Source organism: Malania oleifera, chromosome 10 (assembly GCF_029873635.1).
Source record: "Malania oleifera isolate guangnan ecotype guangnan chromosome 10, ASM2987363v1, whole genome shotgun sequence".
Lineage (NCBI taxonomy): Eukaryota > Viridiplantae > Streptophyta > Magnoliopsida > Santalales > Ximeniaceae > Malania > Malania oleifera.
In genome coordinates this window covers 61969010-61990155 of record NC_080426.1, presented here as the reverse complement: position 1 = coordinate 61990155, position 21146 = coordinate 61969010, and the positions used below count along the sequence as shown (strand labels likewise).

Sequence of the window (21146 nt, the reverse complement as noted above, 5' to 3'; positions counted from 1 at the left end):
TTTCTTCTGCCTTCGTTGCTTTATTTACCAACTTGGAGAAGTCTTCGAGCTCGAATACAGTTACCATTTCATAAATCCTTGAGTTCAAGCCTTCTTAAAATTTTTGGGCCTTCTTTGACTCATCCGAAACCAAATATGGTGCAAACCGGGATAATTCAATGAATTTTGCTACATATTGTTGTATGTTCATATTTCCCTGTTTTAACTCCAAAAACTCTCTGGCCTTCACATCTTTGGTGGTTTTTGGGGAAAATCGTTCAAAGAATACTTCCTTAAAACGCTCCCACATAAGGACGGTTGGATTTGGTCATTCCTCCAAGAGTAACTTTTTCAAGTTCCACCAGCGTTTGGCCTCACCAATCATTTTATAGGCAGCATATAGCACCTTCTGTTCGTCCGTACAATAAAGGACTCGTAGTATTTCTTCCATTGCTTGCATCCAATCTTCTACAACAATTGGATCGGCTTTTCCCTCAAAAGTCGGAGGGCGCATTCGATTGAACTGTTCAACCGTACAACCTTTATGGGTTGGTGGATCATTTCGATCTTTGGAGTTCCATAGAAATTCCTTCATGACTTGTGCCACATCACGCAATACTGTAGTAGCATTGATGTCTTCTCCATTGCAAATACTCGTATTATTCTCATTTCCTTCAACACTCACGCTTTTGTTCCTTGAGTCCATTCTAAGGGAAAGGACTAGAGTTATTTTAAAATCATAACCTTATCTTTAAAATTTAATCAAAGTTATAGGCAAAAGAAAAACATCCTAATTTACCCGTTCTTACCCACATCATGGTTATGTCTATGCTCTGGTAAAATTATTTCTTAAAATCTACAGAACCTATAACCTATTGCTCTGATACCAAATGTAATACCCCAACTCCGAAAAGTTTGGGATATTTACTTTTTACTATTGATTTACAGTGGAAGTAAATAAACTCAATTGTTATTAAACCAAAGCGCTATTTATCCATATTAATATCATTTATTTCAAAAGAAGAAAAATTACACAAGCATAAATATCTTGCATCATACTAATATTTCTAATCAATCTTTATTTTTCTATCCCCACCTGCATGCTTGCTAAGCCTGATTTCTGACATGCCCTTCAGAGTTATCTGAAATAAAAATATGATTGGAGTGAGACGACACTCAGTAAGTAAATAAGATTATTATTAGTGTGTGGCAAAAATAAGTTTTCAAAAATTTCGTAAAATAATATTTAATACTACAACTTCAAAATTTCTTCTAAAATAAATGTAAATCTAAAAATTTCTACATAAAACTTTTACCATCAACTATAACAGTAAAATTTAATAATCATATACTGTGACCGTTAAATTAAACTTTTAACTTTAAAACTATAAAAATATTTAACTATATACATACATATACTTTTCCTTATACGTTTCCTGTAAATCGTCATTTAGGCACAAGAATGACCATTTTCATATAAACTTATACTTTTCCTTCAACTCATTAATAACTCTGTATACGTAATTAAATATGTATAAACATATACTGTAAAAACCACCCTTAGGCCTATTTGTTGTAAGTCATGTTTACCCCCATGACTGGGTTGTGCAGTCCAAAGACTGGACTTATCTGGCTAGCCGACCAAACTAAATCAACGTACGTAAACATTAAGTAAGATTTTCCTTATTAAGTCCTGGTCCGGAACCAAATGTGTACTCAGGAGAAATCCACTAACATAAATAACCACTCTGTAAACAGTGTGTGTGCACTCTGATCCGTTTAAACTTTAAGCTGCGCTACCGAGCATCTATAAATTTGAACTTTTATTGCCATAAGGGGTTTTAAAATCATCTTATTATAATTTATGCGATTTAAAATAATATCGTGAAAATCTCATCTTTACTTATATTTTCATAAATAAAAAAATGTAACGTAAAAATAAACTCATGCCACACAATTTTTGTGTTAAAAATATATATAATTTCTTTTTTTTGAATAGAAAAAAATATTGAAAATTTACCTGAGGGGATTAGAACATTTTTTAACCCAAAAATAAATGCAAGTATATTAAAGATAGAACTGGTATAATTACATATACGTAAAAATAAACTAATGAAAATTTTATGGAACTAACTAACATAATTGAAATTTACTTACAAAATAAACTCGGGTATGAATTTTAAATAAAAAAAAAATTAACAGAATCAAATTTACTTACCTTCTTCTTTTACCTTGTGCTACGAACACAATAACTATCTCTAAGAAATGAGATCGGAAAGAGTGGGTAAGTGAGAACTTACTCAAAAATTCTCTCTTCATCACAAATTCTTTCACTCACTAATCCTTCTCTTCCTTGGAAAAATTGTTGTGAAAAATGAAGGTTAAGAACTTCCAATTCATAAGAAAATTTTGGAGAAAAAATGGAATTTATAAAAGTGTGGGGAGATGGGTGAAATTATAATTTTTTTAAAATTAAAGAATGGGTAAGGGATGGGCAAGGTATGTGTTGAATATGAGATGGAGATGGAGACCATGTGGGAGTGCTTGCCACCATTCCCATTAAATAAATTTTTAATTAATTACTTATCTAATTAATTAATTAATTAGTTAATTAATTATTTTATTATTTATTATTATTTTTAATCATTATTATCATTGTTATTACTTTTAAACTATTTTTAGTATTTATTTATTTTATTATTTATTTTTGAAAAAGAATTAAATTTAAATTTTGAAAACTCATGCGGACCCCACATGATTTTGTGGGTCCCACACAACTTCGAGACCCAAGTGGATCCTATGTAACTCTAATAATCTTTATATGATTTTATGAGCCCTACATAACTTCGAGACTCGTGTAAACCCCACACAGCTTCGGGACTCATATAGGCCCCACACAGTCTTGTGGGTCCCGCATAGGATACCTATATTATTATTATTTTATCATATATTTCTACAAATTATGTCAATCAAAACATTATTTTATGTACTTATTTACGTATATAAACAGTGTCTACCCTGTTTTATCCTATGAAATTTTATTTTGACCAGACCGACCTCCAGGCGAATGAGCCGCAATAATCTCTGAGCACTCGCTTAGACAAGGTCTTTCTTAGGCATCAAACATGGAATCAAGGATCCTAACAGAGATACACTTTTGTTTTGATACTAACTAAATGACCATTATTATTATCCTTTACTTTTTTGGATTATTACAGCTAAAGTCTGCCTTCTCCAAACAATATCCCCTTATTTGGTCCAACGATTCAGCACTTGAACCGTTAATTTAACCTGTTACAAAGATATAAAACAAGGCATACAAGAACTTGCTCCTTAAAGAGCTGATTAGTACAAATTGAAACACTATGTACTTTAGTAAATTTAGAACATGAATTTCAGAACGAAGCTCTTAGAAACTTATCGTCATAGGTATCTTTCAATGGATGAAAAAATCAACAACTTGATGCACAAACTCAGTGAAAAAATCAACAAAGCTTTCAGAGAATTTCGTGAGTGATGAGAGCAATAGCACACTTTCAGAATTTCAGTAGGCTTGAGAGAGAATGAGAGCTGAATTGATTTCTTGGTTGTTTAAAACAATGATCCTTGAGGGTATTTATAGAGGTAGAAAAAACTCCTTGCTTGTTCCCCAAGTGTACTTAGAGTTGTTTCCAAGTTTTAAAATTATTTAAACTTCAAATAATTTGAATTTCAAAAAAATATATCTATTGGAAATTTGAAAACTACCACGAGCCAGATGACTGTGAAGTCTTGGCAGTCGTTTGTCCATATATTATAATTATAACATTCATAGATAGAGAGAGGTGACAGTTGTCTGTCCCTTGATTGGCAATCGTCTGTCACCAGAATAATGTAATTTTAATACAACTTAGTAAGGTGACAGTCGTCTGTTCATATGGTGACTGTCGTTTGTCCATGAACAAATAAATTTTTTAATATACACAGAAGATTGACAGTCGTCTGGCAGAACACTTACGTCTTAATTTTCACTGGCAGTCATCTATCAAAATCTTGACAGTCGTCTGTCAGGCTTCTGTCTTCAGTTAAAATACTCTAATTTTGCTAGTCGTCTGTCCATAGATAGACAGTCGTCTGTTAACTGTATTTTCCTATTTCAACATATTTTTGAGTTCTCTCTTCTTTGCTCATTTAATCTTGGAAAATGAATTTGTTTAACTTTGAAAAACTTGTTCCAAGTTTTATGCTAAGATCTCCAAGTCTTTTTGCCTAATGAACTTCAAAATAAAAAATTCATATTTGAATATATTTAGAAGTACTTACAAAAACTTTATCCTAAACTTATTTGACATTTGCTTCGAGGCTTTTCAATGCTGTTCTTCAATCTTTCAAATAAGCTTAGGATAAAGTTTTTGTAAGTCTGTTCTTCAATCTTTGAAACTTTTATGAGCTTTCATTGTGGATCTTTGGTGTTCACATGTGACTTTTCTTGCTCCGTAATCCTTGTAAGCTTTTTAGGTGAGATTTGAACAAATCTTTGCCTCTAATCATATCATTTGAAAATTTATCAAATAACTTTACTTTATTATCATCAAAATTAAGAGTTTGGGCCAACATAATTGCCAAGGGAAAATTATGTCTTTGGTTTCCGCATTGGTGAATGCAGGGCTCCTGCTGCCATACTTCAGAGAAAATGTTCATATTACACAAGAAAACTATTAAAGCAACAATACCCCAAGTGAAGAAGATTCTGCATTCTTGCGTTCCCATTGTATGTGATCTTAGCTTGATTCACACAATAAAATCTGGGAAATATCGTTTACAGGAAGCAAAAGCAAGAAAATCTAGTGCACAAGAATTTGCATGCACAAAGAAAAATAGAGACTTAAACGAACCAGTGCAGATATTCTGCGCAGGATATACGAACACTTGAAGTTGAGAAGGCGTAAAAACTCCCATCTACAATAGAACAGGATTCCAGGCGTTCCAATGGCAGCCACTGGCTACCAGTTTTCCTTAACAATTTTGTACTTTTCAAGCACAATTTTCCCTTCCTTGTACTTCTGTGCTTCCTCATAAGCTCGTTCGTACTTCCAACCCAACACCTCCCCGCAACTGGAGCACCATATATCCGCCACGGAGTGTAGACCGGTCATAAGATGCCTGTCCTCTTTAGGCCCAACAAGAATGTTCACTGCACGGGAGAATAGGAATGCTCGCCCGTTCCCTGCCTGAACAGAGTCTCACTCTCTAATTTAGGACAGGAAGAAAAAAGTCCAATTCTATAAAATGAAATCAAATTTATCACTGGACGTTTCATTTCAATTCAAGAAATTATGCGAAAGAACAGAAGAGTGCTCACCTGAAAACGTTTGGAAATTATGTCATCATGAAAGGAGACATGGTTTCTGCATCTGTAGCAGCTGTACAGCCGCGATCCAATCGACTCGGCCATCAAAGTCTATATGCACTGGTGGAAAAGTAAAAAGCAAAAAGTAAAAAGATAAGAGTCGAATCAAAATGTGAATCAAACAGAGAGTGAAAGTACCACACAGCAATCAGAAATCACTCGTCCAAGAAGCTGAAAAAGATAGAGAGAAGGCAAAGAACGATGAACATCAATTGCTTCAATGCTCCAAACCCAGTTCAAGTGTAATCAGGAGAACAAAATCATGATTGGTGGTTTGGTGGTTGAGTGACGATACCGAACAAGACATTAGAAAAATAGAAATTTGAGTAAACAAATGACGCTGACAGATACAGGATTGGCATAAAACTCCCAAGAAAAGTTCAAAGGTTAGGACCGCGGAGGCAGGGAGAGGGAGAGATAGGAGCCCATTGTTAAAAATTAGAGTGTTAAAGAAAAAGAGTATTCAAAAAGAAGAATGCAAAGTTCCTTTTAGCAGAAGTGCAAATTAAGCAGAAAGAAAAATTCAGAAACAGGGAGGAATTAAGAAACCCTAATGAAGGAAAAGCCAAATGGATTAAGCAAGCATAATGATATATAAATAGGAGTCTATCATTTGTACCAATGACTTATTTTTTTAATGATATATTCTATGTATAATATAAAAGGTGTGAATGTCGAAGGTGTGTAAGCAAAAATAGAAATTGCATTTCGTCCGACCAACATTATTTTTAGCAAGTTGTTGATATAGAATATCTTTACGCATTGGCCAACCTTAAAGACTAAACTGCAATTTGTCTTTTACAATTTTTAAAATTTTTTTTATACTAAATAACTTTACGTAGCTTGCAATATAAGTAAAAGTATAAAATACAGCTTTAGGACACTCATAAATCATTTTCTAGATAAAAATATTCTTATCTTTTGAAATTAAGGCAAAAAATTCTTAAGGAAACAAATTTCTTACCATATATAAATATATGAATAGGAAAAATCAATTTGTAGGCAATAACTATGATATTTCAAAAGTAAGACTAAATATTTTTATAAAAAAAATAAAATTTTATATTAATAGAAGTGTAAAATGTGTAAATCATTTTTGTATAAAAATATTCTTTTTCTTGGTAAGATCAAATATTCTTAAAATAAGTAAGTTGCTATAGACCCTACAATATTAAGTAATTATATTAGGATTAAATAATATTACATTTAAAATATTTATTAAGTTATTTTTTAACACAAAATAAATAATTTCCATTTTTTATCCCTATATCTATGTGGTATCATAATTAGTAGTATCTCATATATATGTTTATCTTACAACTTTAAACAAAATATAATTTTTTATAAGTAACTTAGAATATTCATACTTTAATGTTTATAAACAAAATTATGAAAATATATTGATATTTTATTTCCAAACTATACCTACACTTTATTAAAAATTATAAAATTATTTTGTACAATATTTTTCATATGCAATCACGTGCAATGTATGAAACATATTTACTAATTATTAAAAAAAAAATAGAAATTTGTAAAGATATTTAGGAATTTAAAATTAAAAATAGCTTATCAAGTATCTATTTGCTTTTTTAAAAAAAAATGAGGACTTATGTAGACACTTTAGAAAATTATATTAAAATTAATTAGTTGGTCACATTATCTACGGTATGTTCTATAAATTTTATTTTAAAATAATAATTAGAGAATGTTAAGGGTTTTTCGGAATATATATAAAGAAAAGGTGATGATCGAATTTTTTTTCCATAATCTCTACTTAATTAAACTAACTTATTTCAATTATTTTTATTTTCAAGAATTTTTATAGAAAAAAAACTCTTCCAATACCCTTTATGTTTTATACATATGCTCCTAGAAAAAAGGTTAAGTATTGTGTTTAGCATATTAATTTTTAAAATTTGTAACCACCTCCTTCATTTAACCTATACCTAATTTTTCGAGAAAGTAGTTACCATAAAAGCATAGATATGTACTTTTTGTGAGAACAATTAATATATTAGATGCATGCTACAATTTTTTTTTTAATTTTTATTCAAAATTTACAAATTCTAACTATCAACATCATATCCTCGATGAAAAATATATTCTACCACATTACATTCAAATATCCAAATCTTACAAATTATGTTTAATTTCATATATCTAAATTTATTTATTTATTTATATAGTTACATATATTGAGAACTATGAGCACACACGCATGATATGCTTCCAAATTATGTTAGTTTCATATATCTAAATTTATTTATTTATTTATATAGTTACATATATTGAGAACTATGAGCACACACGCATGATATGCTTCCAAATTATGTTAGTTTCATATATCTAAATTTATTTATTTTTTTATATAGTTACATATATTGAGAACTATGAGCACACAAGCATGATATGCTTACACACTTCCTTTGAAAAAGATCCCATGACCCTAAACTGATCTTACTTGAGATTGCAAATCCCAAGTTTGTCTATGAAGAGCATATCTAATTGCATTAGTGACTATAATTGATTTCTTTTGTGTAATACTAATTGATTTGACCTCATTGGTAAGTGCTACAAGATCCTGCGCATTGGATCCTATGGTCATGGACCCAAATCCATTAGTATAGAACATTTTCTTTTCCAAGGGAAATATCATATTATGTGAAAAAGTGAAAAACTGCTTTCATTGTTGTGGAATAAGAAGCCTTCATATCTTAATGCATATATTTAATTTATCCAAAGCTATTGAGTGGGATCCAGTTTTTGGGAAATATGAGTAAAAAAACAACAAGAATATTTCTAGTGGAACATCTTTCACAATCCTTAGAGAGATAGTTCTCTAATAGATGGAAAGATTAGTAATTTGACTCATTCACATCCAAATTATGAACATTTGGAATTCATATTTTTCAAGGAGATATTGCTTTTGCTAATTCAGATTGAAGGGTAATATAAAATTGATCTATTTTTGGTACCATATCCATAGTTAGCACATGCTTCATAGTAATTAGTAAAGCAATAAACTACAACTATATGTGAAGGCTCCACAAGCTGCTTTGTTTAACAACCATCACCCTTCCTTTCTTTTCCTAATTCACCTACTCCAAACATGAATAATGATAATCCCTACTAATTCGCCAACATCATCACTTTTAAAGGAGGATTAGGAATCAGCTAAGGCACCGTAGCATCCGCCTTAAAGGTGTAACTGACATGTTCTTTTCTATGTGTCCATCCAAGTCCTTCCGTACTCCCAAAAAGTAAAGGTGATGGTTGTTTAGTCCATGGTCCATTGGATGGTTGGTGCAAGGCTAGAAATTGGAACACATTGGTTCTCCTTATTCCTGTCCTTCGCTACACGACTTGTCCCTCGGTGTGGTCAGTACTCCATACCGTTGGCTAGTAAAGCTTACACTTTTTAGTAATTATGACGGTTCACCAACGCCTCTTTCCTTTTCCCTTTTCTGTTCACTCGTATAGGTCCGGACCCCTACAAAGGGGAGGGAGTGGACTGAACATCTCATCTATTGGCAAGAATTTTGCCCACATCCGATCTTGAATTTTTGTTGCACCCTAGATGATCGGGTTAGGTGAATTATGACCTTGTACGATCATTTCATGTGGGCAACATCCACTTCATCACAATACTTACTTATAGACTAACAAGTCACACTTTCGCCACGTAAACTACCAAGAGACTCCCAAGAGCCAATAGTATTAAAGGAATGGCCATAGGAATGGACACATCATGATAGTGTAAGATGTCTAACCCGAATGAATTAGTTGGTACTAGAAATGTCAGAAAAAAAAAATGAATGAAAAGAGTAATAAGAAGTGAAAAGGACAAAGGCACTTCCCAACTAGAAGGCAAAGTTCCCACTGATGGTATACTTGGTGTAAGTGAGCATCTAAGATCACATCTAGTTAGAAAAGGAAATCGAATTAGAGATAAGCTACCATGGCAAATGTAAGGGAGTGAGGAGGTAAGCCCCCCATCTTTGGCACTTCTTGCTCATCCATCATGGCATGAATCACCGGACGTGCACTCAAGAATTGTAATGCTTTAGGAAATGTGAGATTTATTAAGTGAAAGACACAAATTGAATAGTCAGAGATGCTGCAAGAAAAGATCATATAGCCTAATTGACTGCAAGTTAAATAAGCTATAACCCTCTTTAGATCATTCTGTAATATTCTAGTGGTTGTCGCAAGGAATAACATCATAGCTCTTGCAAAAGTAATAAAAATCAAAGCCCTAGTCAACCAACTGAAGTCATTAAGCAAGCAAGCCTTCCCCAATAGCCCCACCGAGCCCCTCTTCCACTAGCCTAGGGCCTATTGAACAATAGACTTCCCTTTTAGTAAAACAAGCAAAAATAAAAGGTGAAGTATGTGATTTTCTTAGGGCTTATACAAAAATGGAGTCAAAGATCAACTTTGTTTCCCAAGTTTCCAATGACTTGGAAATAGCTAATTTTAATTTCCATAAACTTACAAAAATGATGGAAACCATGAATACCCTAAAACAATGTAATGGTATCAAAAGTGGAAGTGAGGTTGCAAATCACCTCGAGCCTATTATGAAGGAATTGGAGATATATGGGCATCCTTAAACTAAAAGATTTAGTGACATATTTGCTTTAGACTAAGAAGTCCCCTAAGATGGTTAAGGGGCAAGGGGCAACTAATTGAAAGAAAAGTAGGTAGAACACTTATGTCCTTCAAGTAAGATAGAAGGGAATCGTGATTGTTGCCTTGCCAAAATGACAAGGAGCTAGAAAGATAGATAGATTGGGTAAGGGAACTTGAGTTGATAATGGTAAACATAAGCACTCGAGCCAAGTTGAATAGTGTCAAGAAGTATTGGTCAGATAACAACTAACTCTACCTTATTAAGTGGGACCAAAAGAATAAGGGTGTGAGAGAGAACTATGGTTTAACTTGATCCCTCCAAAAGGGATACTTAGATTTAATATAATTATAAGGAGTTAGACAAAAGGACCAACTAAGATAACAACTGATTAATGACATCACTCCAAGCATTCGTACTAAGAATATCAACTAACTGCGCATTGACAACATATTATAGAATTTAGAATTCTCTAATATCTTATAAAATATCTTTTTATCATTGCTTCGCGGATGTTTAAATGATACTACTTTCACATATTAATTGTTAGATCTGTCTTAGTGATAAAAGATTTTATCAAATAGTTACTAGGTAATATGTGTTTTTACTTTTGTGAATGATTATTAAATATTTAATAATTTATTAAATAATTTTACAAAATAAAAGATTTTATCATATAGTTACTAGGTAATTTATGTTTTTACTTTTATGAATGATTATTAAATATTTAATAATTTTAAAAATGATTTAAATTATTATGTTACAAAATAAATTATATTAAATAATAAAAATATATTAAAAATAAAAAATGATACAAATTTTTAGATTCAAATCATTACAAAATTGTTATTCAAGCCAAATATAAATTATAATTTCTTGACTGTGATCAACCTAATCTTGATAGTAGGTTGTTCCATTAGAGTAAATGAAATGAGTTTAATTTTTTGATCTAAAAAAAATAGTAATACAACATTTAGATTTTTTTATATTTGTATTCATCATTGGTGGGTTATTTTATATATATATATATATATATATATATATATATATATATGTCTGTGTCCATGTTTTCTATACATGTTAATTTGCATATATGAAAGAAAAAAAAATAAATAATAAGTGATGATAAAAAGGGGATTTATTTATTTATTGTAAAATTGCATCATGGTTAGGGGTGAGCATAATTCGGGTTTAACTGAATTAACCGATCGAGTTCGATCGGTTTGGTTCGGTTCTAGATTTAGATAATTTCAGGTATTCGATTTTTGGTTCAGGTATGGGGAGTCTTTAATTTGGTTAATTGAATTACCCGAATTACTAATTAATTAATAATTAATATAAATTAGTAATTTTAATATATGATATATGTTAAATCTCAAATGTTTAATCTTAAAAATATCTCTTTTATCAATAAATTCTTTTATTAATTAAGTTGAAATTAAATTTAATACAATAAGATTATCTATCTATATATATATATATTATTATTATTATTTGAAAGAAGTCATTTAAAAATTATATTTACTATTTGTCAATGTGCATGTACAATTATATTTACTATTTGTCAATGTCCATGTACAATAAGATTGTTCTCATATCACTAATTAAAAAGTAAGTTTTGAAATTAAATAATTTATATTCTATTAAAAATTTTATTTTTTTATCTTTTGGTTTATATTAAGGATTATTTTTTTATTCAAGGATAAAAATGAGCATTTATTCGATTAAAATTTTAACTTGTATTAATTTTATAAATATTATTTAAAATACTGATTCTATTTTTTTTTTTTTTTGAATATAGTTTGTATTTCATAATTTTTTGACATTTTTTTTCTTCTTTCTATATATATATATATATATATATATATATATAAAATATGTTAATGTTACCTTTTTGGAAAGATTTTATTAGAGAAAAAGAAAAAGAAAGGAAAATAAGGACGCTTAAATCTCGTAGCATGATGCTGTAAGATTTGCTCTACCACCGTGTCAGCGTCAGCTTCTCATTCATTGGACCTTTAAATCTCGCAGCACCAAACAACCGTGAACATCAGTTTGAGAAAATTTTTCCCAACAGAAAAAAACTCAGCTGCCTTCTCTTGATGCTCCAGCTCCTCGACTTCGAGTCGTCCCTCCCGTTCATTCCCTCTTTTCTATTTTAATTCTTCACATTACACAGCACCTACTAAAAGATTCATTACAATAGCCCAGCACCTCCGGTCCTCTGCCCCGTTAAATCCAGTGAACGGTCAATATCAAGAGCTTCTTCAGTCAATATCTTCAATCACTATAATGGACTTGCTCGACGTCTCTATCAAGAGCTTCTTCAGTTCGGTATTGTTTGAATGCCATCAATTCCAACTCGTAAATGTTGTAGCCAAGGAGATTGGCCATGGCGCAATCATCGACTATTTTCAGGTACCAGGCCACAATCTTCTTTTGTTCTGCTCTTTTTTCTTCATTCGCAAAGAGAGAGAGAGAGAGAGAGAGAGAGAGAGAGAGAGAGTAGGTGCTGAGACGGAGGCTGGAAGGACTATACTGTAGGTTCTTTTTCTTCTTCTTCTTCTTCAACCGAGAGAGACTGATTGAGAGCGAACTTGAGAGATATGTGTTGTTAATTTGATAAATTTCTTTATTTTAAAATTTTAAAATAATTAAATTATTTTTTAAAAATGGTAACTCGTGATAAATGGTTTATGATCAGTTCAACTCCGATCCGTTTATGACCTGACCTGTTAGATCCGACCCATAAACCCGTTTTACCACTTGACAGGGAGTTTTTTCCCTTTTTATCCTTTTTTTTTTAAATATATTAAATAATATCTTTTTGGGAAAATATTTCTCGGAATAACCCTGATGTAATCTCGCTACTTGAAGTAGCGAGATTTGCCACGTGTCATTCTAAAAAAAAAATTTATTTAATATATTTAAAAAAAAGATAAATAGGGAAATAAATTCTTTTAATATATATATATTTTTTAATGATAAATCATGAAATAAATTTTTCTGCATAATAAATTTTGTATTTATTATTAGTTTTGAGTAATTAGCATTTATAAAACGGGAACGTTTTGGGAAACTTTCTATACCCGTCTGCGATTGGAAAATTTATATATATAATAATTATTTGAAACTAGTCGTTGATCGCGGGCAAGATAGTATTTATGACAATCCAAAAGAAATTTTATTTTAAGAAAATACTTGCATCTCTCCCCTTTTTATATTTATTATTTTTAACAGGAGATAATAAAAATTATTTTTACATTTAAAATTTTCTTATTTTAAGAAATAATAATAAAAAGTTATGAAGATTTATTCAAATTTTAAAATAAAAAATCATTTATAAAATTATTATATACTATATATATATTACACTATTTTAAAATTTTATAAAATATCCATATAATAATTTGTAATTCTTACCTTATATGCATTGCTTTGGTTCTTTAATTTAAAAAAAAAAATCCCAAAAATTGATAATTTAATTGAATTAAATTATCCCCTAATTTTTTTTATTTTTTTATTTTTTATTACTCATAATTTTAATATGTATGAGTCTTTTGGAACATCTCAAGTGACGCCAAAATGTCTAATTAATTTCAATAATTAAAATTTAAACTATGGTATCATTTTTATTTTTTTATATTCATTTTTATACAGTGAAAAAGCAGTTTATCACAAAAAAATATGGTATTGAATAAATATTGAAATTACTGCTCGTAGCTTTGCAGTGTTAATAATAAGTATTTTTCTTAATTGATATTAATATTGATAAAAAATCTTATATTGAATAAATATTAAAGTAATTTTTTTTGTTGTGCCAATGTGTGTGTGTATATATATATATATATTACTTTCAGGTATAATTAAAATTGGTAATTTAAATAAAGTTTAAATTTTCAATTTATTACGCAATAAATTTTTTTAATATATTTTTTAAAAAATGATAAATCGGGAAATAAATTATTCTGCATAATAAATTCTTCTGCATAATAAATCGGAAAATAAATTCTTTTCATATATTTTTTTAAAAATAATAAATCAGGAAATAAATTCTTCTGCATAATTTTTTTTAAAAATTAAAGAACCAAAACAATGCATACAAGGTAAGAATTACATATAATTGTATGCATATTTTAGAAAATTTTAAAATAGTGTAATATATATATATATATATATATATATATATAGTATATAATAATTTTATAAATGATTTTGTATTATAAAATTTGAATAAATCTTCATAACTTTTTATTATTATTTCTTAAAATAAGAAAATTTTAAATGTAAAATGATTTTTATTATTTCCTGTAAAAAATAATAAATATAAAAAGGGGAGAGACGCAAGTGTTTTCTTGAAATCAAATTTGTTTTGGATCGTCATAAATACTATCTTGCCCGTGGTCAACGACTAGTTTCAAATAATTATTATATATATAAATTTTCAATCGCAGGATGGGTATAGATAGTTTCCCAAAATGTTCCCGATTTATAAATATTAATTACTCAAAACTAACAATAAATGCTAAATTTATTACGTAAAAAAATTTATTTCCTGATTTATCATTTTTTTTAAAAATATATTAAAAGAATTTATTTCTCGATTTATCATTTTTTTAAAAAAATATATTAAATAATATTTTTTTTTTTTTTGGAATTGCACGTAGCAAAAATCTCGCTACTCCAAGTAGCGAGATTACGTTAGGGTTATTCCGAGAAATATTTTCCCCAAAAAGATATTATTTAATATATTAAAAAAAAGAGATAAAATTGGAAAATACTCACTGGACAGGCCTAGCCTAAATACAAATAAGAGGGTAAATTTGAGAGAGTTTATCTGTTGAATACCCCTCAAATTTAAATTTCGTCGACCTAAATTCATGAATTTCAAGTTCATTTTTGTATTCAAACCATTTCCATCCCGTACCTCCATGCCTGGAACTCCGAGGCCTCTATAAACCCTAGCTGTGTGCGATCGCGTGGGAAGAAGATCGCAGCTAGCAAGCCCTCGACTTCAGGTACCTATGATCTCTCACTCTCGCGCGCGCGCGCGCATACGTCTCTAGCTTTCTGCCTTTGTCTTTCCTACTATTCGCAATTGCAGCTTTATTTATTAAGTAGTTGGTTTATTGTTTTATTGAAATGCATAGTTTCCGTTGTCACACAAATTTACTGGACTCAGCCTCTTTTCTTCTTGTTGCGCTGCACTTCTTGAAAGCTTCGTTGGAAGCATTAGTTGTTGAACGACACGCAATCTCTCTCTCTCTCTCTCTCTCTCTCTCTCTCTCTCTCTCTCTCTCTCACATCAAAAGTTTTTTTGAGCTTTGACACTTGAATCTTCAGATTTTGGTAGCAGGTTTTTGCTATTTAAAAATTCCATTGCTCAATCCCAACTTAACATCTCATGCCTGTGTAACAAATATTGAATTTCTATATGAAAAGGGAACAACTCGTGCGTGTGGCAACGAAATGTGAATTTCTGTATGGAAAGGGAAAAAGAAAGAAATAAAAAGAGAATAATAAATTATCGTGCATTGAGCTGATAATGTGTGTGTGTGTGTGTGTGTATTATCTTATATTGCGTTTGACTAAAATTTCAAGTGGAATTTCAAATTTTTATTAATTTTGATTGCATATTTCTATTTTTAAGCTTCGGTGCTCTAGTACCTTGAGTTCTGAGGATTCTCATGGTGAGAGTTGAACTGGGGTTGGCCGGTTGGGTAAATTCTGATTTTTATTTTTTATTTTTTAAATTTATGGTTGATTTGGATTTGAGAGGATTTGGACAAATTTTAACACAATTTTATATTATAATTAATTCAAACCTAATACAAATCCAAATTCAAGCCCCCTCTAAACATATGGTCAGCGTTTCTTTATAACTCTTGTAGCAAGTGGGTTTTTTTCCAGACATTTGAACAATTGAACCCACCAGGATTATGCATTTTAGGGCTCAAATAATGGAACATAATAGGATTAAGATAAAAAATTGGTGCTCTATGTTCACTATCTTCCTCAATTGTTGGGTTATTAATAACTGCTATTGGGGTTAGAAAGGGGCTATCATCTGGTTCAATCATCTTGCAGGTTATCTGGTTATCTATGAATCATTTTCTTCATGTATTTTTTATGAATGCTTATATAACTTAAACCACCAAGCTTTCTCAACCGCATAGTTTGCTAAATTTGCTCCTTTCCTATAGTTATTTAAATGCCATCCATACAATTTCACTGTCTATTGTTCTTTGTTAAAATGCTGGCCTCATGTGCTTGTATTTTAAGGTAAGCCAAGTTTTTTTTGGCTTTTGTTTTATTTTTATAGCCCCATCCAACTGAATAAGATTTCTCCCTCATAATGTGTGTTAAAATTTTGAATTTTATGGTTTTCTTTGTTGCATTCTTATTATGTCATACCCTCTTTGAGAAGTTTCTATTGCCCTTCATCCAAATCTATATCCAAGGGCCAAAATCTGTCCTCCAAAACACAACCTTGGTATTGAAGAAGGTTGGTAAGTTGGAGCTATATGGATATATTTTTATTCATAATATTGGTTCCAATGTTATTTCTTTAAAACATATTGTTTGCTTGTGTGTTTTACTCCCAACCATTACTCAAAAGACTTTCTAGTCGTGGGATAGTTCCACACATCACCTTGATCCAAGCCTTTAAGATGTTTTCTGTTAGTTTAATAACACACTAACATTGAGAAAAAAAAAAACATTTCAGTGAGTGAGATTGTCTTACAAGCTCCAGCAAATGGAATTTTGCCCAAGTTGTGGGATGTTCTTGCGTTATGAGTTGCCACATTTGGGTCGTCCTGCCCGGTTCTATTGCTCAACATGTCCATATGTGTGTTATATAGAGAACAAGGTATCTCATCAAATGGCCATAACAATAATCTGATTCATCAGCTTTTTCTTCCTTTCTGCCATCCTTGCTGTATTTTTATATGTTCCTGCCTATCCTTTGTTTTCTCAGGTAAAGATAAAGAGAAAGCAGCGTCTAGTTAAGAAAGAGATAGAACCCATCTTCTCCAGTGATGATATGGAGAATGGGCCTGTAACTGAAGGTCCGTTCACCCTGCAGTTTTTCTTTTCAACCTGAAAAGTGCCTTCGTTTCTTATTTAACATAATTCATTTAATTTTTAAAATTTAATTTAGCATTTTTCATTCTCTAATGATTTGATGAATGCTATTAAAAAATGATCTGTGAATCTTGATTAGTTTCATTTAACTAAATCTTCAAGAATGCAGTTGATTCAGTATTTTATAGTTATCACCAAAAGATTGAATATTTTGCAAGATGTTTGTCGACCTCCTGTTTATGTGTGTTCTGCAGTAATCTCATCATATTTTTGTAAGATTGAAGGTGACTTCTTTGGTTATTTTCCTTATCTGCTTATAGTTTGTGAATGGGTTTGTTGGATTTACTATTACTATTTATGGTCTGGGTAGATAATAAAATTTAATGTTTTGAATAGCAGTAGTGGTAGTTTAGTACAAGTAATGAGTTTAATAGAAAGCAGGAGCACTGGATACAAATGGGAAGCAGTTGTAACAACTGTCATTTTTTTAAGCGTGTACCACAATGTCTATACCAGTAAATTTGCATATTTTAAGCCCATACCCCTTCTTGATAAGATTTTAAATATATTTTGATCTGTTTAGTTCAACTTGCTTAGACTGTTTGTAAGAATAATAAATTTTTAAATTGGATTTAAAATACGATTTACAGGAATTTTTTTTTTCATTACTTTATGCCCATACAAATAAACAAATCATTGATTAAGGCAGCCTGGTGCACAAAGCTTCCGCGTTTGCAGGATCCGGAGAAGGGGCGGACCACAATGGGTCTATAGTACGCAACCTTATCTTACATTTTTACAAGAGACTTTTTCCATGCCTCGAAACCGTGACCTCCAGGTCACACAGCAACAACCTTACCGTTGCGCCTAAGCTCCCCTTCAAACAAATCATTGATTAATCATATAATAAAATAAGTTGGTATGTAGATCACATAATATGATAAATATGTGTTCAATTAAAGAAACAGAATCTCCGAAGGCATGTAATTTTAACATATACTAATAATAAATTATGCACAAGAAGAACATTTCAAATTACATAGCTCCTATTATGTTTTATTTTAAGTCTTGAACTTTTAATAAAAGATATACCGTATTTATCATTGACTTGCAAAGTCATATTACATCATCTGAGCCATAAAATCAGAGTATTGTAATCATGAAACTTATTATATTTCTTATTAAATATTACAAAAGATAAATAATTGTGTATCTTTGTCATCCTTTCTCACCTCTTCACACATAGCTAAGGACTTGATTTAAAACAAATGAGTGAAAATGTGAAGAAAGAATGGTTCAAAAACAAAAAAAAAAAAAAACGTATTCTTAGTGTTGTCAGGGTCCTGTAGCGGCTTTAGCATTTATGTAGCTTCTGGTATGCAGCAGGTAATAATCCATAGTTGCTGCTATGGTTGTGATTCATTCCCACCTCTATAACACTGTTTAGTGGTATCAGGATCATCACGGCTGCTAAAACACTGAACCCTGTAGATGATAGCATTGGAAAAATGGGATTAGGCATCTATTGATTATAGTTAAATTGGAGTTGCTTCATTTGAGATACGAGTGTGCTGATGGTTGAGATAAAAGTGAGGGCTGAATTAATGTGAGGATTTAGTTCTGTTGCTGTTTTCTTTTTGGTCCATGGTCTGATTTTCCTTTACTGTGATTTGAGGGAGTTGTTAGAGATGCTTGTCAGGAAAGTGAGGACATCTGCTGCTTCCATAGGGTTAAAGATGTTTGTTGGAAAATGCTAGAGCTTGACGTGATCTTTTTGAGCATTTGGTGCTGTAGGACTTGCTCTTGGCCTGTGGAAGTTTGACTTGTGTGGGAGGGATTGATTTTCTTGACTATTTAAAATTTCTCTAAATCATTTTGTTTTAAAAATTTTCTTTATTTTTATTTCAGGGTCTGTAGTATGTGTGATGGAGAATCTTTTGTTGTGTTTAAAAAATGGTTTATATGTCTCTCTGCCATTTTAATTGGCAAGTTGTGTGAAAGCTTTTTCCTCACGGCTAATTTGGATTGTAAATGGAATCTTCTAGCGTTCATTGAATCATGAGTTCAGGAAACTGCATGCATTGCAATTGTCAGAAAGAATAGACCCATATCTAGGATTATGCATAATGAGTCAACAATCATTGTGCTGGTAGTCCGACGAAGTCATTTTAGTTTTTATTGATCAACTCAGGCAAAAATAATGTATGAGCACCTTCGATTAAAAGCGTTAGTTGCCTATTGGTATATTCTCCACAGATCCAATGAGTTAGGCCCTGGGGGAGGTGGGGAGGGACAATGTGTGCATTGATGACTATTGCTGGCATTTCTTGATGTCAGGAATCTACTGGAAAGGATTTCTTGTTTCTGGTGGGTGAAGTGATTGCTGTTATGCGTCAAATCATTTACACAATTTTGTAGTTTTGTTTTGTTGTTTCTGAAAGCTTCTTGGTTATGGTTTTTTTCCAAAGCTCTTAATAGGCGATGACACAGAATCTGTCTATAATGGATGGTGAGATGCATCAGCTGCAGGAGAAGATAGAATATAATCACCACAAAGTGCATCCATGAAAAATAATATATTAATTTGGGGTTGAGGGAAAGTTGCTTGTGATGGTTTAGTCTTGTGCGGTGAAATAATGACCGCCAAATATAATATGGATCAATGTTGTGATAAGAAGAAAACTTTCTGGTAGTTAAGAAATTAAAGTGAGGGGAGGGGGAGGGAGGTTGTGCTTATGTTGTCAGCCACAGAAAAGTTTAGGCAAGGGTTCATTAAGACAGGTTAAGTTTACTTCATAGTGGTTTCAGTTTTCAGAGTGGAAGAAAATGGTATCTATCCAGACGTGTGTGAAATAACTAACCCTAATTTTTATTTTTTATTTTTTGAAAAAATGTTTGAACGTGATTGGAAAGATATACTGCAGATTTTCCTCTTTTGTAACATTGAGCGCCCAGCATTTAGTGCTAAAATTTTTTAAGGGTTAAATCATGAAGCAAAATTAACTGCAGAGTAGAGTGTTTGTTTTGTTCTAAATTCTAATTGTTTATCTTACAAAGAAAAAGGCTATTTTTCTTGTGGATGATTGGATTTTCCATTCTGATTGTTGACCATGTTATTTACATTTGGGGTTTTCTTTTATTCACTCTTTCCTTTTAATGTTTTGCAGCCACTTGCCCACAATGCGACCACGGGAAGGCTGCATACCAGCAAATGCAGATCCGGTCGGCGGATGAGCCAATGACGACCTTCTACTCTTGCTTGAACAAGAATTGTCGGCATGTGTGGCGTGAGGATTAACAGCAGATTTGATTTGTGGAGTTGAATGGAACACAGAAATTGAATTAGGAGTATGCATAATCAAGTGACAAATTTCATATTCATGTACCGAGATTATTTTTGTATTTCTGTGCAAGTGTGAGGATATCTTGCCACCTGCTTTTGGTTGTGCCCCATTTTTTTGTTTCTCAGTAGTTTCTATGGGTGCATTTTTTGTTCATGAATATTACAAGAGATGGCTTCTTGAATGGCTTGGAAATGATAAAAATTAAGCCTAAGAAGCTGCCTGCTACATGGTGTTAGTCTCTTTTGTTTAGTAGAATATGATTCCTTTTTTCACTAGCAAAATGGACTGATCCTCAAGTTTGCTATTTAATTTTAATGGTATTTATGATTCCTGTTAGTATGGCTGACAAAATATGATGACATTTTTGTAAAATTTTTTTAAAAAATGTTTTTAGGCTGTGTCCGGGAGATGGTAAGAGCTTGTTTAGTTGTGCAAAATAAATATTATTTTTCATTTTACTTTCGTCTAAAAAATTATAAAAAAGTTAGCTATTTTTTTTTAAAAAATTTATGTGTATAACTGTACAAGTTTAATTTTTATTTTTATTTGTCAACAATTATGAAAATGCCATTTCATTTTTAAAGTTTTCTTAATTTATATAGAAAGTTGATTTGTGTTGATTATGTATTGAGTTTCTTTAAATTTTATAAAAATTTAAAATCAAGTCTCAAAATTCATGATTTTGCATATATTGCATCTTATATATATATTTTAA

General features: G+C 31.0%; 2 protein-coding genes across 2 annotated transcripts; one reads left to right on the top strand and one right to left on the bottom strand.

Moving 5' to 3' along the window:
• Positions 1–4961: 4961 nt before the first annotated feature.
• LOC131166897 (protein yippee-like At4g27745) lies at positions 4962–5429 on the bottom strand. Its single transcript, XM_058125521.1, has 2 exons — positions 5321–5429; positions 4962–5189 (listed from the first exon to the last, which is right to left on the bottom strand). Exons 1-2 carry the CDS (start codon positions 5411–5413, stop codon positions 4962–4964), a joined length of 321 nt encoding a protein of 106 aa, XP_057981504.1. The 5' UTR covers positions 5414–5429.
• A 9368-nt stretch (positions 5430–14797) lies between these two features.
• On the top strand, positions 14798–20680 carry LOC131166896 (uncharacterized). The gene is made up of 4 exons (XM_058125520.1): positions 14798–15019; positions 16729–16872; positions 16981–17071; positions 20255–20680. The coding sequence occupies exons 2-4, from the start codon at positions 16759–16761 to the stop codon at positions 20383–20385; spliced, it is 336 nt and encodes a 111-aa protein (XP_057981503.1). The 5' UTR covers positions 14798–15019; positions 16729–16758; the 3' UTR covers positions 20386–20680.
• The last annotated feature ends 466 nt before the right edge of the window (positions 20681–21146 follow it).

What these genes read in the sequence shown, in the direction of transcription:
- LOC131166897 (XM_058125521.1), bottom strand. Translation starts at nt 5,413, where the DNA reads ATGGCCGAGTCGATTGGATCGCGGCTGTACAGCTGCTACAGATGCAGA. An exon ending in TAATTTCCAAACGTTTTCAG is followed by an intron (nt 5,190 to 5,320) that starts GTGAGCACTCTT and finishes GACTCTGTTCAG; the next exon opens with GCAGGGAACGGGCGAGCATT.
- LOC131166896 (XM_058125520.1), top strand. Translation starts at nt 16,759, where the DNA reads ATGGAATTTTGCCCAAGTTGTGGGATGTTCTTGCGTTATGAGTTGCCA. An exon ending in TGTGTTATATAGAGAACAAG is followed by an intron (nt 16,873 to 16,980) that starts GTATCTCATCAA and finishes TTGTTTTCTCAG; the next exon opens with GTAAAGATAAAGAGAAAGCA. An exon ending in GAATGGGCCTGTAACTGAAG is followed by an intron (nt 17,072 to 20,254) that starts GTCCGTTCACCC and finishes AATGTTTTGCAG; the next exon opens with CCACTTGCCCACAATGCGAC.